Raw genomic sequence first — 16554 nt, 5'->3', positions numbered from 1 at the left:
TTACTCTTTAAGAGGGAATTAGCTTAAGCCTGACACGAAGACTAATCCCAGCTTTGCAGATAAACTGCTCTGTCACCCTTTGCTTCTTTATATATAAAGAGATAAATGGGAACACTGGGACCAGGCTAGGTGGAAATATAAACACTGGCTTCCTGTGGTGACGCTTATGTACACAAAAGCTGCGTTCAGTAATATTTATGGCTCTGGAACAACTCAGCAAACTGAACTCATAAATCCTGTGCGACTCCTGTACCTGCTGTGTCCGACAGAAACCTGCACACCGCCTCGTGTGTAAGGCTAATTAGGCTTGAAAACATTAAACACAAATGTTACAGTAATTCATAAGTATTTTATTACACAAAGAAAATTGCTATCACAAAGTTATCACTGAACATTTAAGCAATAAATATGAAGTCCGTACACGACAGTATAATGGCGACTATGTTTTGTTACTGGAAAGTAAAGGAAAAGGACTCGACGATGAAACTGAACAAGAGGGTCACAAACACACAGAAGAAAATGACAAACAGATGATTATGAATACGCCCTCCGTGACACAGTTCCATATTAGGCTGGAACAATGTTTCGAGTGTTATAAATGAATTCTGTTCAGCTCTCTGTCCATCTCTGCAGGCATGAATCCAAAGTTTCTGTGCTTTCTTGTCTCGTCGGGAATATGAACGACTAACAGAGAATTAAGCAGCATCTCAATTGTCAGTTCTACTCTGTTCTGCTCCGCTTGTTACAATCTGATCCAATGAAAAGGCGAACATTTGGGCCCCTGAAGCTCCAAACAGGCTGGCAGTGAGCGAAGGTGTCCTTGTGTCCACTTAGGACAAACCAATATACACTCTCTCCTTTCCGCATGTCTCTCCACTTTCACTTGCTTCCTCTTCCTCTACTTTTCACTCCTTGGCTCTGCCCCCTCCTTCGGTCTCTGGCTGCATTTAGGACGGGCCTCCACCTCCCTGGGCGTCTTGGCTGGTGGAGCCCTCTGCCTCAGGGGCTGGGGAGGCCCCTGGGTCTCCTTCTGGAGAAAACAACAGGCAAAACAACAAACAGTCAAAGATCTGTGAACATCGAGCTCAAAATTGAGTTGGCATTCCTGACAGCAACCGATAAATCTGCTCTCAGGCTTCAGATAGAGAAAAATAATGAGAATCCTGTGGAAGGAACTACAACTTCCTGTAGTAACAGTGTCAAGCCTGATATGAGATTATTTCCAATTTGTGAGGTTTCCCACCAGACCAGCGCTACAGAACTCTGATTTATAGCCGTCAGATTTGGTATCATGTCATGGGAAACTTGTCTTTGACTGAAAAGGAAGTCGATGTAACACACAACGATCAGGGCCGGGAACAACTGCGTCACATTCAGACATGTTCCTCCTAACAACGTGACACTGTGTGCTGAAAGGAGAGGAAGTGAAGGACTATCTGTCATCATGCCGCTGTTACGACTCATTTAACTCTGAGGCAACAAAGCACAACAATCAAATCTCACAGAGACCAAAAGCTGAGCGGCACCACCTGTTCGGAGTTTGATATTTTGGGCGCATTGAGACGCAGATCCGTCCAGTTCTTGACTATCTTCAGGTGGATGCATCTGCCATACATTCTGGTAAACTTTTTTTAAACTGAAAAACATGACAACTGTGTCAAACCACACAGGCTCGTTAACTCCATCAGAAAACTTCTGGGAACAGTTATGAGAAAGAGTGTAACAATACAGAAACTCAGTAACAGTGCAGACTTTGGGTAAAAGAATACGTATCTGAATGTATATGAATACCTAAATGATTCAAAGGACTCAAAGGATCCGTTGATAATGCTCTGGTTCCACATAACACAGGACACCCCTAGAGGTCCTGTCTCCATGCCTCCACAGGGCAGATGCCCCACCGCAGATTGGACTTTGCTCTGGCCTGTCGAGGCCCAGACAAAGGACCTCTATCACAAATGCTCGACCAGATTGGGATCTGTGAAAGTTGAAAGCTAGGTTGATGTCTTGAGCTCTTTGTCACGTTCCTTGGACCATTCCTGAGCAGTTTTGTGGTGTGGCATGGTGCACTGCCTTGCACCTGCTGCCACTGGGGGTACTGTTGCAATCAGTGGTCTATAACAATGTTTAGGTGGGTGGTGTGTGTAAAGGGGCCACCACGTTAATGCCAGGACCAAAGGTTTCCCAGCAGAACATTGAATTGTAATGAAATGATGGATGTTATTCATTTCACCTGTCAGTGGTTTTAATATTTTGGCTGGTTGGTGTATGTTAACAAGTGGAAATATTGCCAGTATCACAATATGAATTTTTCACATGATATTAAAATTATATTGGTATTATTGTGAACAAGATGATATGGCATACCCCTGCTGGCCACTGTAGTTAAAAGCCCCACCTCATCAGAAAACATGAAACATGAAATTAGTTTAATCAGTCTTGGTTTTTTTGTTTTTTTTAACTGGTTTAAATCACCAGGTCCATTTGTTTTGTAAAGGAAGAGACTTCTAAGGGTAATTCAGCTCCGGTGAAAAACCCCTGATTAATGAACACTAAAGAAATTCTGACTGGGAGAAGTTTCACCTGGTTTCGATCTGCAGTCCTCACCACTAGATGCCACTAAATCCCCCAAAATCTTACACACTAGACCTTTAATTTTTTTCAGTACATAACTGATGATAATTAGCATTTGGCACCACTGGTTAGCACGTGTCACTAACTGGGTTTCCATCCAAATGTATTGCAAATTTTAAGCAAATTTTGTGAAAATGCGAATTTATGCACGTTTCTATTCATTATTGTTTTGCGAGTATTGGGAGTCAACAGGTCGAGCAGAAGGCGGTGCTTCTCATGAAAAATAAAAATGCAAAAGAACACCCGTAGAAGAAGAGGGCGCCGTGAGATGACATCATTGAGAGCGTCTCATGTCCACAACTGATGTAAACAATTACCGGCACATCCATGACTACGACGAGATGGAGAGATTCCTTGGGAACTTCTTGGCTATTGCGAGAGCTCTCATCACACTCATATCAGCGTTGTCAGCGTAGCCTACATAATGCCGTGATGTCTGTGTTGGTACACCAGGCAGCGCACATGATGCAGCGGTATTCAACACATCCAGTCTATTCAGGTAAGTTGTGAAATAGCCTACACTCACCTGACACTGGAGTAATTACTTCTCTCTAAGTTCACACAGGTGTGTGTGAAGTAGAAGTAGGATCCGGTAGCCTACGTCATTGTTTATTCGCTAAATCTGTTTCCATTGTCAAAAGTCGCATTTTCCTAATATCGATACGCTGACTTTTCCACCCCCTCCAAGCGTAAAAACTTTTTTGCGATATTTCGGCCTTTTTTCTAATTTCTGGCGTTTCCATTCAAGTTTTTTTTGGCAATTGTTGAAAATGCGAATAAAAATAGATGGATGGAAACCTGACTACTGACTGTTACAATGGAGAAATGGGTGTTAACTCTGAGTTAGCCTTTGATTTACAAATGGTCATTTTGTGGGTGAAGTATTCCTTTAAAATAAGTTTTAATTGTAATATTTTGGGGTGAATAAGATTCAACTTTGTTGTCATGTCAGTCTAAAATACAGGTCTGCACAATGAAATGTAGTTGTAGCTCCTTCCATGTTTCACATACAGAAAATGTACAAACAAATATTACAATATTTAAATTAGTATAAAACATAAACACTAAAATAAGAAATGAAATACAACAAAGTACAGTAAAAAGTAGCACTTGCGGAAGAAATAAAAGAAAAGTACAAGGAAGATAAACAGTGATGTACAAACACAAATTATGTCAGTATGTGTAACATACAGTGCAAATAGAAAACTTTGGTTACAGCTGGAATGAGGGTGCAAAAGGCAGCAGTGTGGTAAAGTGCAAAACCAGTGTAACATACAACAGAACAGTTCCACCTTTTGTGCAGTCTAGATAGAGCTATTGATAAGATATACCTTCTCCTCCTCTTCTTCTTCTTGTCCTGTGTGTTAATACTCCACTGGCCACGAGTGTGATGGTGGCATTGGTGAATTACCAAACAGACCTACTGGGCCCAACAGCTCAGAGGGCCTAAACCAGAGCGTCTTTGTGAAGTCACTTATTTATGTTGCATTTCTTGTCACAAAGTCAAAAGATGAGTCATTCATTTCAACAGCAGAGCCCCCAAAATCTGAAACACTGAGGGAATGGCCTGAACATTAACTTTGATGACATCATGTGAAAGAAACAATCATGATACATCTTAGGTGATTGTTCCTTCACTTTATCTACAGGACTTTACAATTAGGACAATGCAACATGGGCCCTTTGACTCTGTGGGGGGAACCCAAAAAGCAAGTGCAGAACAACAGCACTATTTTTTTGTTTTCTCTCCTTTTTTGTAGTTTGTGCATGTTGTGCATCAGGGGGTTCTCTCACCCTTTCATGCATGAATTATTACGACCTCATTCAAGATTTCTTGAGTGTTTTTATTCCTTTTTAGGCATGAAAAAAGCTTCTCCCCTCTCGTTCTACTCCTCCCTTCTGTTCAACTCCTTCCTCTTCACTCCTCAGCCCCCACCCACCTCCTCCTGTTCAACTCTATCATTTTTCCAATGAACATTTTTTGCAAAAATATTGTCAAAATAGTTTCTGTTACAAAACCTGTACATTAAATTCTAATAGCGTGAATCAATTGTTTTACAGCCCCAAAAAACGTCACTGCAGATGAAGTATTTTCAAGCACAATAAAGATGCAGCAATAGTATTTAGTGTAGTTGAAATATACCCAGCACTGCATGATGTCCATGATGATTAATTGCAATTTCCTCCCAACATATAATCAACTGTATTGCTCCTTAGGTTTTACTTTGTGTTACCAGATTTTATTTACCTGCCAGGGCCTTCTATTATAAAAGGATTGGCAAGATATTCCTGAGCTGCACAACATTTCTTGCGTTCTGTCGGCCATCTTGGTTTTGAGAGATTTGTGTTGCACTGACAACACCTGGCCGGTAGGTGGCAGTGTATGGCATGACGCACAGGGGTCCACTGTAGTGACTTAAATGCAACTACAGCATCAGAACCCATGCATATACAAGAAAATGTTTTTTTCTTATTTTCTTACAGACATCTTTCATTTATAGTTCATCAATAAAATGTGTAGCAGTAAAAGTTTGGTTCTCAGCAAAGTATCATACCTACATGCACAAGTTTATGCTCAAGTGTTGTACATATCTTTTGTATATTTATTTCTGTTTATACTGACACATATATTTGTGTTTCTCAAAAACTACTTGATAAACAGTATTTAAAAAAGAGGTTCCTTCTAAGAGGCCTCTCTGTTAATGTGCTGTTGGCTTTAATTGAGTGAACCTGTGTTGGAAATCCTGTGTTGCTGAGATACAGGTGAAAGTATTCACTTTTACAGGTCTGTGCCAAGAGGACTGTTGTCTCATAATCTGCCTTTGGGTAATCAATAGTTCAATCCCCCACACTGTCAGACCCTGATTCTGTCTTAAACTACTCTTGACAAACTTTGAAACTCTCTAACTTGTATTTGACTTTTCACACCTGACGTGTTTGGTTCAGTTAAAATGACCTCAGGTCTGTTTGCCCGGTTAGTACGGTTCACTTGGGCTGGTGTCAAATCTGTCAGTCAAACCCTGGTGTGGACCAAACAACTGAACCAAGACCTCTTGAAAAAGTGTGTCATGGTCTACTTACAAGCAGACTTTGGTGCAGTTTGTTTGTGGTGTGAAAGCAAAAAAAAACAACCACTGGATTTCATATATATATCATATATATATATATATATATATATATGATTTAGCATGATTTAAAAAGCTAAACAACTCATAAATTCATCTGCTGACTGTGAAATCTGTCCACAATCCTGTAATTGATTTGTATAAGACTGTGTTTTTCACCCATTTATGCCAATAATTTTGTAACCATTGTATGGATGTCAGCATGGGTATTTTTCGGGACTAAAAAGCTGTGAAAACTACCGTCCTTGAATCTGAATTCATGTGCTCTGTCAGTTCATTAGGTCCATTAAAAAGTGTGTATGGGTCCTGATCAGAGCTGCTCCTCAATCCTCGACCAAACACTAGTCGACCAGAGAGGTCATTAATTGGCAAGATTTCATTGGTTGCTTAAACAGTAAGGTTGCAGGTTGCAGTAAATTAAAAAAAAAACAAAAAAAAAAACTTGAAACTCCATTAGGAGCTGCGCCTTGTCAAAATAAATCAAAGCCTATATGACTGGACCATGTGGGAGTTTAATTTGAAAGGACAGACACAGGAAGTGTCCACGCTCAGCAGTCAGACAGGAGTCAGGTTAATTTCCAGGGCTGGTACCTGCGGTTATTCCACAGGCTAGTTAATAACATGTCGGGCAGGAAATCCAAAGTGTGGGATCATTTTGAGAAGGTGAAGGACGAACCCAAGGTGATATGTAAACTCATCTTCATTGGTCGACTACAAACATGACGTATCATCTGAAACATGGAAGTAGCTACATGCCCATTAGCCCACAGCGTCATTAACAGGCGGCTCGCTCAGTGTGTGACGTGCACTTGTAGATAAAATATAGGCCTATATTAATGAAGGTTCATTAGTACGGTTTTGTATTTCTCTGTAATGTAGCACAGTGTTAACAATGTTACTGATACTATTCTTTCTCACACCTTCAACTCAAACCACCAAAATATATCATTTAATAATTACATTAATATCGTAAACATGCAGGCGACTAGTCGACTAATGGCCCTAAATGATGACTATTGGTTGACTTGGAAAATTCTCAGTCAGGGGCAGCCCTAGTCCTGATGATGCAGGATGACAAACGCCAAACCTGTCCAGTCAATGAGTACATGTGAGTCTGGCATGTTTTTGCTCTTGGTGCATTTGTATAAAGTCACTGTGAACAGGAATCAGATCAGAGCTAAAGGCAACTTGGCCTGTTCCAACTGAGCCCAACTGCAGGTGTGAAAGCACCCTAAGAGTAAAATTAAAACTGGCCTTATACAACAGACCAGTCTAAAATATCTTAGTTAAAAAACTCCAGGTCTTGCACAAATATATGCACATTACTTCTGCTTCCAAGCTGCGTAACTAATGTATTCAGCTGTGGATTTACTGACCTGCAGCCTTCAGGTCCATCTCTGCCAGGTCTTTGGTGAGTTCACTGGTGCTGGCCCCTCCTTCTCCCTCGCCTGCGATGTCGGGCACTGCGTTCCTGCGGCCTGTGCGATCACAGTTGATGAAGTCTGAGTACGACGTCTCCACGTCCATCATCTGTCCATGACCAGCGCTCTCATTACACCTGCCAAGAGGGAGGAGGGGAGGATGTCAGACGGCTGCGGAGGTGTTGCTAGAAGCAAATAAATCACCCTGCTGTCTCCCTTCAATGGTTTGCAGGACCCGTGGGAGGACGAATCACTGTGTGCTATGAATTTCTACTTCAGGAGAATCAACGTGACATGAAGGAATACTGGCTTCAGACTTTTTAAAAATATCACACACTGCTATTTAAGAGGCAGCTGAGGATGACCAATGCAGAGTGAGAGAGTGGGCAGAGAGGAGGCACTTCAGAGGCACTTCCACCACCTGAAAGGCCGACAGCCGCAGCAGCTGGGAGAGTATTAATATAAAGAAGAATGACGGCGTTAATAATTCCTATTTCTGCACAGCGATTAATGAACTCCTGACACCTCTGCTAATAGGTTGTCCTAATTACATCAGGAAAAACAAAAAGCTGCATCACATCTCTCGTAGCTCTCACTTCCATCGTCACACCCCTCTATAGAGTCCATTTGTTTGTCCTTTAGGTTCTTACACAGCAAAGATATAGGAAAAAACAGGAGAGGAGGAGCTGGAAAGAGCACTGATCAATAAGGAAAGAGTAAAAGAGTTTAAAAACAATCAGAGGACGAGCAGAGGCGTGGCCACAAAGAGCCCCAGCTAAAAAAGTAAGCAGAGGTCCCATTAGCCATTCATTCCTCTTCTGTTTCCTGTTCTCAGTCCATATTTAACTGGGTCATGGATCCTGCCAACCACTAAAACACTATACAGCTGGTGATTCCTCAGAGAGACCAGGACAAAAAGGAAGAGTGCTCCAGAAAAGACAAGACAGAAAGAAAGGATAGTATGGAGGCCCACTTCTGCCAGTGTGGTGAAAAAGGGGATCCTGTAAGTCATGCTAATGAGAATCTTAAATTTAAAATGACGAGTTAGTGTCTCAGGGTAATGAGAAACTTTGTAAAAACTAACTTATCTCAAATGAGGAACTTTCTCAAAAACTTTTGCAAAATAACAAATTAGTACCCCAAAATCACGAGTTAGTATCTCAACATATCAAACTTTCTCAAAATACTGAGGAACTTTCTCTGAATGAGAATACTTCTTAACATCATGTTTTACTATCTCAAAATATTATATTACAGTATTAGTATCTCAAAAGTAAGGAAATTCCTTATAATGTGTGATTTCCCCCCAAATAATGACATGTTTATTCCTAAAAATGAGAAAGTCTCTCAAAACATTGACATAGGCTACTTATCTCAAAATAATGAGTTAGTATCTCAAAATAATAAGTATTTCAAGATAATGAGTTAGTATCCCACAATTGTGACATACTTACCTCAAAATTAGTTAGTATCTCAAAACAGTGACATATTTATCTCAAAATAACGAGTTAGTATCTCAAAAATAATGAGTTAGTATCTCAAAACAGTGACATACATATCTCAAAATATTAAGTTATTATCTCAAAAATAATGAGTTAGTATGTCAATATAATGAGTATTTCAAGATAATGAATTAATATTTCAGGATAATAAGTTAGTATCTCAAAACAGTGACATACTTATCTCAACATAATGAGTTAGTATCTCCAAATTGTAACATACAAATCTCAAAATAATGACTGAGTATTTCAAAATAATGACTTAGTATCTCAAAACAGTGACATACTATCTCAAAATATTAAGTTATTATCTCAAAAATAATGAGTGAGTATGTCAATATAATGAGTATTTCAAGATAATGAATTAATATTTCAGGATAATAAGTTAGTATCTCAAAACAGTGACATACTTAACATGAGTATCTCAAAAATAGTTTCATACTTATCTTAAAATGACTTAGTATCTCAAAATAGTGACAAACGTATCTCAAAATGAGTTAGTATTTCAAAATTATGACATACTTAACTCTAACTAATGAGTTAGTATCTCAAAATGAGTCAGTATCTCAACATAATGAAATTTCCCAAAAGACTGGGTTAGTATATTTAAATAATGACAAACTTATCTCAAGATATTGAGTTAGTATCTTAAGTAAAGACAACTTTCTCTGAATGAGATTTTTGTCAAAATAATACCTTACTTATCTCAAAATAATGAGTTAGTATCTCAAAATAATGAGTAACTTTCTCTGAATGAGATGTTTCTTTTTTGGTCAAACTAATGATTTACTTATCTCAAAATGATGTGTTAGTACCTCAAAGATGAGGAAATTCCTTAAAATGTGTAATTTCACCAAAAATAATGACTTATTTATCCCAACTAATGAGACAGTCTCTAGAAACAATGAGTTAGTATCTCAAAACAGTGTTAGTATCTTTAAAAATAGTGACATACTTATCTAAAAATAAGTTTGTATTTCAAAATAATGAGTTAGTATTTCAGGATAATAAGTTAGTATCTCACAATAGTGACATATTTATCTCAAAATGAGTTAGTATCTCAGAATTGTGACATACTTATTTCAAAATAATGAGTTAGTCTTTTAAAATAATGAGTCAGTATGTCAAAACAGTGACAGACTAATCTCAAAATGAGTTAGTATCTCAAAATAAATAGTTAGTCTTTCAAAATAGTGACACATGTATCTCAAAATGAGTTCGTTTTTCAAAATTGTGACATACTCAACTCTAAATAATGACTTAGTATCTCAAAATGAGTCAGTGTCTCAACATAAAATTTCTTAAAAGATTGGGTTGGTATCTTAAAATAGTGACAAACTTATCTCAAGATATTGAGTTAGTATCCTTAAATAAAGAGAACCTTCTCTGAACAAGATTTTTTGTCAAAATAATGACATAGTTATCTCAAAGTAAGTATGTCATTAGTATATCAATGAGTTAGTATCTCAACATAATGAGTTAGTATCTCAAAATAGTGACATGATTATCTCAGATAATATAGACTAACGCATTATTTTGATTAAGTTTCTCATTATAATTATTATACAATCTAACTAAATTGGCAGAACTGGGCTCTCATATAAAGAGATACTGGAGCAGCAGTAGGACGTCGTCCTCTGATGCAAAAAAAAGGAGAAAGAAACCCAAACACACTGCATCAGAGTGTAAGCGTCGTCACAGCTGTTCCTCTCCTACAGCTACAGATCAGACCTCACTGCTGTGTATGAGCAGCATAACTGACTACATTACCGCTACACACACACCCTCTGATAAAGCATGTAACACGACAGAACAGCTGAGCGGCTGTGAATCTTTAAGAAGCATGAGGGGGTTGGAGTCTCGAAGGGAACCCAGAGAAAGAATGAGAGAGGAATAAAAACGAGCTGGCAGACACGGCAGCAACACGCTGACCCTGGGCCAGTCTGTTCCCAAACCCTTTCACGCACATTCTTTTAGTATCATTCAAAGAAGGTCCCACAATTGTTTTCTTTCTCTTATATGTACAGTATGTGAGCGCCATGCCAAACAGGAAGCAACCCAGGGTCATTCCCTGAGAGGTCACGAGCCACAAAGACGTCGGCAATGCTGTTTGGGAATGTGAAAATTGCAGTGAAGGGCAAACTTTAAGCCCCTGTAGGTAAGAGCGCTACCTCAGGAAATGTCATTGAGTTCCGGGCTGCTGGCGTTTCTCCGAGTGCGTCTACTAAACACAAGAGCCACTCTGTATTCCCGACTGCAGAAGGACGGTGGTGTGATCCTCTGATAGACTGTCATTGAGATAGGCAGGCTGAACAGTCATTAGTGAGACAAATCACAGTGGGAGGCCAGCGTCTCACAGGTTCATAATTACACCTTCACTACTACCTTTTCCTCCACCTTTAGTTCAAACATTAGTGTTAAGATGGGGCAATCACGTTCATGACCACACAGTTTATCTTATTTGTTCTTTTTAAAACCACTTACGAAAGAATCATGTACATTTGTGGTAAACTTCAAATCAAATCAAGTTTATATAAAAACAACCACAGTTGCTTTTCTCTGTTTTATATCACTGGAAACTGAAAATATTTCGGTTTGAGACCATTGGTCAGGCATATCAAGATATGTGCAGACGTCACCTCAGGGTGTGGGGAAGTATGGGGGACACTGTTTCCTATTTTACAGCCCAAAAGATTAATCCATCGTGGAAAAGAAAAAATCTCTTCAGAGCTTTTAAAGGTGATAAACTTGAAGCGATGATGTAATGTGTCTTTGTGAGTTTATCTGGAGATGCAGAGCCAGGCTTTACCTGATATCAGACAGAATGTTTAACTTGTTACACTCCTGGTTCCCCTAACCAATCATTATACCCCTTTTCCATTAAAATTAGCATGTGTACGAAGGTTTTTAAAGCACGGGAAAACAGCTGGAGAACAGGTCAGTAAACAGAGGCCTGCGAAAACTTTACTGTGATTCTATTGAACTCAAGTTCGTTTGCCCCCTGAGTGCGGTTCGTTTGGGCAGGTGTGAACACAGCAATCACACTCAGGTGTGCACCAGAACAACCAGACCGAGACCTTCTTGAAGAGGTGGTCTCGGTCGGGTTACAAATGAACTCTGGTGCGGTTCGTTTGTGGTGAGAAGGTGTTCCGACCTGGATGTGAAGCAACTACAGTCACATGACACATTGTTTGGGTTAAACATGAGCATGTTACAGTCCTGGAGGATTATTAATGTGCACCTCCTCCTGTACTGCCTTAATATGCACATTCAGCACATCCAATGCATCAAAACATTGTTTTCTAGTTGGAGCCGCGCCTCGTTTTCAAACTGTATGGTTTGACTAAAATGAACAATGACAGCAATATAGTCCACGATGAGCAGCGCTAAAATCAACCTGCGTAGTTGTCCCTCCATTGTGACATTAGAAAGTGTCACAGTTATTGCAAGTGTTTGTTTACTTCCTGGATTTTTCCCACATGGAAATTCTGACCAATCAAGAGCAGCTTTCTCATGCAGACATTTTATCTGGTCCGCAAAAATGCAAATTTCTAAAAAAATTAGTCCCTGATTCAGACCAAAGGAGACAACTATAGGTCTGAAAGCACCCTAACTCTGGGCAAAACAGCATATTTTCCAAAATATCAACCTATCCCTTTAAGTTGACCTCCTGTGATACACAATCAATGCATTTTCTACAGACTGAATATTTCATTAGATCTATCTTTGACAACAAACAGCCAGCTCTGACTGTGTATCCAGTGCAGCAATGAAATGGCCTGTTTGCCTTTTTCTACTCCACTGGCCCAGTTGTTATGGGACCTCCGTCTAATTGCCATTTGTTTGTTTAATTAGTCGGCTTGCCTGCGCATGTGGATCAGATCCTACCATGAGATCATTAACAGGTTTCCATGGAGGGATGATGGTGATGATGGTGGTGATGAGGATGTTCTGCCTCCTGCTCTCCGACACGTGTTTACACTCTTGTCTGTCTTTGTCTGGTCTCAGCTGTGGTAGAAGCTGTTTAATGGCGCTGCACTTTGAAATGACTTTATCCCTCAGATATCCACAGAGCACACCAGGATGATGAACTTGTTTTTGTTTTTAGCGCTGGCTGACTGACTGAAGCTGTGCAGATTGTTGTTGTTCACCTGCTGTGATTTGTATGATGCAAATGATTATGTAAAGTGACTTGGAGGCAGCCGATGAGTAAAAGACACTGATGACCTTCTGTGTGACTGAGCTGATTGCAGCTGTTGTTTATTGAGCTGAATAAAAGAATAATCATAAACTCCATCTAGGGTTGCAATGAATTGTTTAGTCTTTACTTGGGATGTCAGAATGGCTTTACTTTGCTTTTGATAGCCCGATTAACTGCTGACTAACCAGCTGATTTTTAAGAATAAAAGGCAAGATGACGTGAAATACAAGAAGCCTTTCCTATTTGTTTGGTGCTCCAATGACTCAGTGAGCTTTAGCACCACATTTCAAAGTGCTATCGATTAAGAGGTGGTGAAATTTTAATGTTTAGTGATGTAATGTTTTGCCTTTAATGTATTTTCTGTTGCCTTTGCTGACAGACAGCTGGATAGCCACATTAACACTTGGAAACATGGTGCCGACTGCCCACCCTGGCGTCTCCACTGGTTAGCAAGCCTCGGACAGCGCCACTCATTCATATTTACTACTAGTAACCAGGGTGATGTTGCTTCGATAACATTGTGCCCACCCTCCAGTCTCCCCCCAGGTTGCCCAGATGAGCTAGTGGCTCAATTGTGAGCTGCAAAACAGCTTTGGCGCTGTTAGCTTTGTTAGCACCATTAGCAGCCTCAGCACGGCTAGTGGTGCTAACATAGTTAACAAAGCTGCGGCTAGAAAATGAAGCTGTTTAGACCAGAGGGTGGCCACCATGTTATCACAGCAACACCGCCACGGTTACCAGCGGTAAATGCGAATGAGCGGTGCTGCTAGCTAGCTTCCATCCAGTCCATCAGTCATTTTGAGCTGCAAAACCCCTTTAGCATTGTTAACTATGTCAGCACCACTAGCCGTGCTGACACTGCTAACAGTGCTAACAGTGAAGGGGCTTTGCAGCTCAAAACTTAGCCACTTACTCAGCGGGGCGACCTAGGTGTGAGACCATAGGGTGGACACAATATCTCCACAGTAATGCTGTTGGGTTGGGTTGGTGTGACTAGAGTTAATCGCAGAATGAGCAGTGCCGCTAGAGTGCCTAGCTTTGAAGCCAATTTTTGTAGAGACCAAACAATGGAACTGGGTTTGTCATGTGATGCTCTTCAGCCCATTAAGACTTTTCCCCTATTGACTTACATGGCAAAAGAGACGTCAGCAGGATTTGTTTCCATTTGGTCTCATGACATTTGTTAAGTCTAGAAGAGCCGCAAGATTAAATCTTTTTAACCCATCTCAAGTTAACTGAGCGATAAAGTGGGAGTAGCCAGCAGAAGTCTCAAGTGCGCCTGCTCTATGGGCCGTATGTTGCGGAAGCAGTGCTCGGTCATCTGAACTGTTGAACCAATTTGGCTTCATGTGCCAAAGAAATAAATTGGGCACCACCGCAAATACTGTATCCATTACTCTTTATACATCCATGGGTGGTGCGCAGTGCAGTAAACTAAAGAGCTGCAAAATTAACTGATAGACCAACAATTTTCTTAACAGTAAACCGATTATGCTTACGACACATCCTGGGAATTTACTGGCCTAACACCATCGCAAACGAAGAGCTCTGGCAAACCACACAACAAGAACAAACTGAAAACCAAGTCAAACGCAGGAAATGGGGCTGGATCGGGCACACCTTGAGAAAACCATCCTCCAACATGACCAGATAGGCCTTAACCTGGAACCCACAAGGGAAAAGAAAGCCAGGAAGACCAAGAAACAGCTGGAAAAGGTCTGTCGAGGCGGAACTCAAGGAAACAAGAACATCCTGGAAGGAAGCAGAGAAGAACTCTGGAGGAAGTTCTAGAATGACCTATGCTCCCCAAAGAGCAAAAGGGTTTAAGTCAAGTAAGTCAAGTCAAACCGATTAACGGTTAACTATTAACATGGTGAAAAAATGTCCAGGCTGGACATTTTCAAATGTTTTCTTTTATCCAACCAACAGTCCAAAACTAGAATATATCAATTTTACAATGACCTACAGAGAATACTATAGCAGCAAAATTGTCACATTTGAAAAGCTGAAGGCTGCAATTATTATGGATTTTTTCCTGAAAAATGACTTAAATGATTTCTCAATTCTCAAAATTGTTGCAGCTTTAATATCATGTTTCTTTCTGGATAACATACATGTGTCCTCTTAAAGTCGCATTTTAAGTGTAATATAGTTGACCTATTACACACATGTGATGCGGTCTTGCATAATTTACATCTCGACAGTATCTCACACCACATTCCAGGAAATTATGACTTACAGCTCTCTTTATATGTGTGTTCTAGTTAAACAAAAAGGCTGTCTTTATGTGAAAAGGCCAGGGCGTGCATACGCAGGGAAACTTGACACAGCTGCAGCTGGAAACACTACCACAAGACAAATGTCACAGGTGTGTATTTTCACCCGAGACAATAACAACTCAATCCTCAAAGGGAAATCGCTGCAGCTCAGCTCATGAGCTGAACTCGGCTCGCTCTCTTTCCCCTCTTCTCCTTCCTGCTCTGCACTGTATGTGTGGATTGTTTCCAACGAGGGGATTCTCTCTACAAAAGTTATTTCAGGAACTAATTCAAATTCTGGTAATTCCTCTGTTCTGAGAGAAAGCTGCATTGTCGTTTCAACACAAAAAGCACGATAACCTCATTGTGAATGAAAGCACAGCTGCACAACAGCTGTTACATACGACAGGTTTGAACATGAAGTGACCACACTGGGGGAGGTGACATGTAACAGGAGAGGTTTTGGCATGCACATATTAGGAACAAAAGCCTTTGAGATCACTGGGGGAATATGAGTCAGCATAGCCACTTACACTGGGCCCATTAGAGAGGCAGGCTCACTTCTGTCCCGCCGGAGCCTTTTAAGCCTGATATGTGTGTAATAAACTCACATTATCTGCAATAACCCACACAAAGACTGGCTTCTTTGCTGATTTGGACGTCCATTAGGCCCGTCTACACAACCAATTTCAAGTCAACTAATTGTGACGCATTTATTGACGAGGCAAAAAGCCTCCACGCTTCTACTAGCAACTAAAGTTTCCACTGGCCTTTTTGAACCACAAATACTTAATGACCTGCCTTAAAGTTTGACGTGATCAAGCTGACGAAAATCAAAAAGTATGCAACTGAGAATTATTTTCATTGTGGATTAATCCGTCATCTAATTTCTTGATTCATCATTTGGTCTATAAAGTATTGAAAAATTGTAAAAAAAAAAAATACATAAAATAAAATTAAAAGTATGTAAATAACAATCAAATAATCATTATAGTTATTTTTAAGCAAACATTTGATGGTTTCAGCTCTTCAAATGTGACAACTTAATCTTAAGGGCTGAAAAATGAAGCCAACATGGAAGAACCAAATGGCCCTCAAGTGGCTGGGTCGACCCACAATCTACAGGACCCTGCGCCAATCAACGGTCAGGCGGTTCAGATAAGCTTGTTAGAAAATCTGCAGTTTTCTGGCAGGCTGGTCATTAACTGTCAAAGCAGTGTATGTTATTAATAACTTACAGAAACACTGTGCAATAGTCCACCTTCCACCTTCTCCTCTCTCTGTCTCCCTCCCCACAACAAGCACCTCAATCCTCAGCATCTGGAGTTTCTGCTTTCCAGTTTTTGACCAATACAATCTATTTAAATATATTTAAATCTCTCCAATCATAACGTCAGGTAAAAATGTTTTCCTCTG

The 16554-nt window shown here is 40.1% G+C and overlaps 1 protein-coding gene across 3 annotated transcripts in view; it reads right to left on the bottom strand.

Moving 5' to 3' along the window:
* Nucleotides 1-331: 331 nt before the first annotated feature.
* pkig (protein kinase (cAMP-dependent, catalytic) inhibitor gamma) overlaps nucleotides 332-16554 on the bottom strand; it is a 52915-nt gene continuing 36692 nt past the window's right edge. For all 3 annotated transcript variants that reach the window (XM_050065939.1, XM_050065941.1, XM_050065940.1), the window contains exons 2-3: nucleotides 7136-7317; nucleotides 332-1030 (exon numbers count right to left, since the gene is read on the bottom strand). In XM_050065939.1, the coding sequence (XP_049921896.1) occupies nucleotides 948-1030; nucleotides 7136-7289 (237 nt within the window). In that variant the 5' untranslated portion in view covers nucleotides 7290-7317 and the 3' untranslated portion in view covers nucleotides 332-947. The remainder of the gene's footprint in view (nucleotides 1031-7135; nucleotides 7318-16554) is intronic.

The sequence above is a fragment of the Epinephelus moara genome, chromosome 16, assembly GCF_006386435.1.
Source record: "Epinephelus moara isolate mb chromosome 16, YSFRI_EMoa_1.0, whole genome shotgun sequence".
In the NCBI taxonomy this organism is placed as follows: Eukaryota; Metazoa; Chordata; class Actinopteri; order Perciformes; family Serranidae; genus Epinephelus; species Epinephelus moara.
The sequence above is the reverse complement of the archived record's forward strand: the minus strand, read 5'-3'. Positions and strand labels throughout refer to the sequence as shown.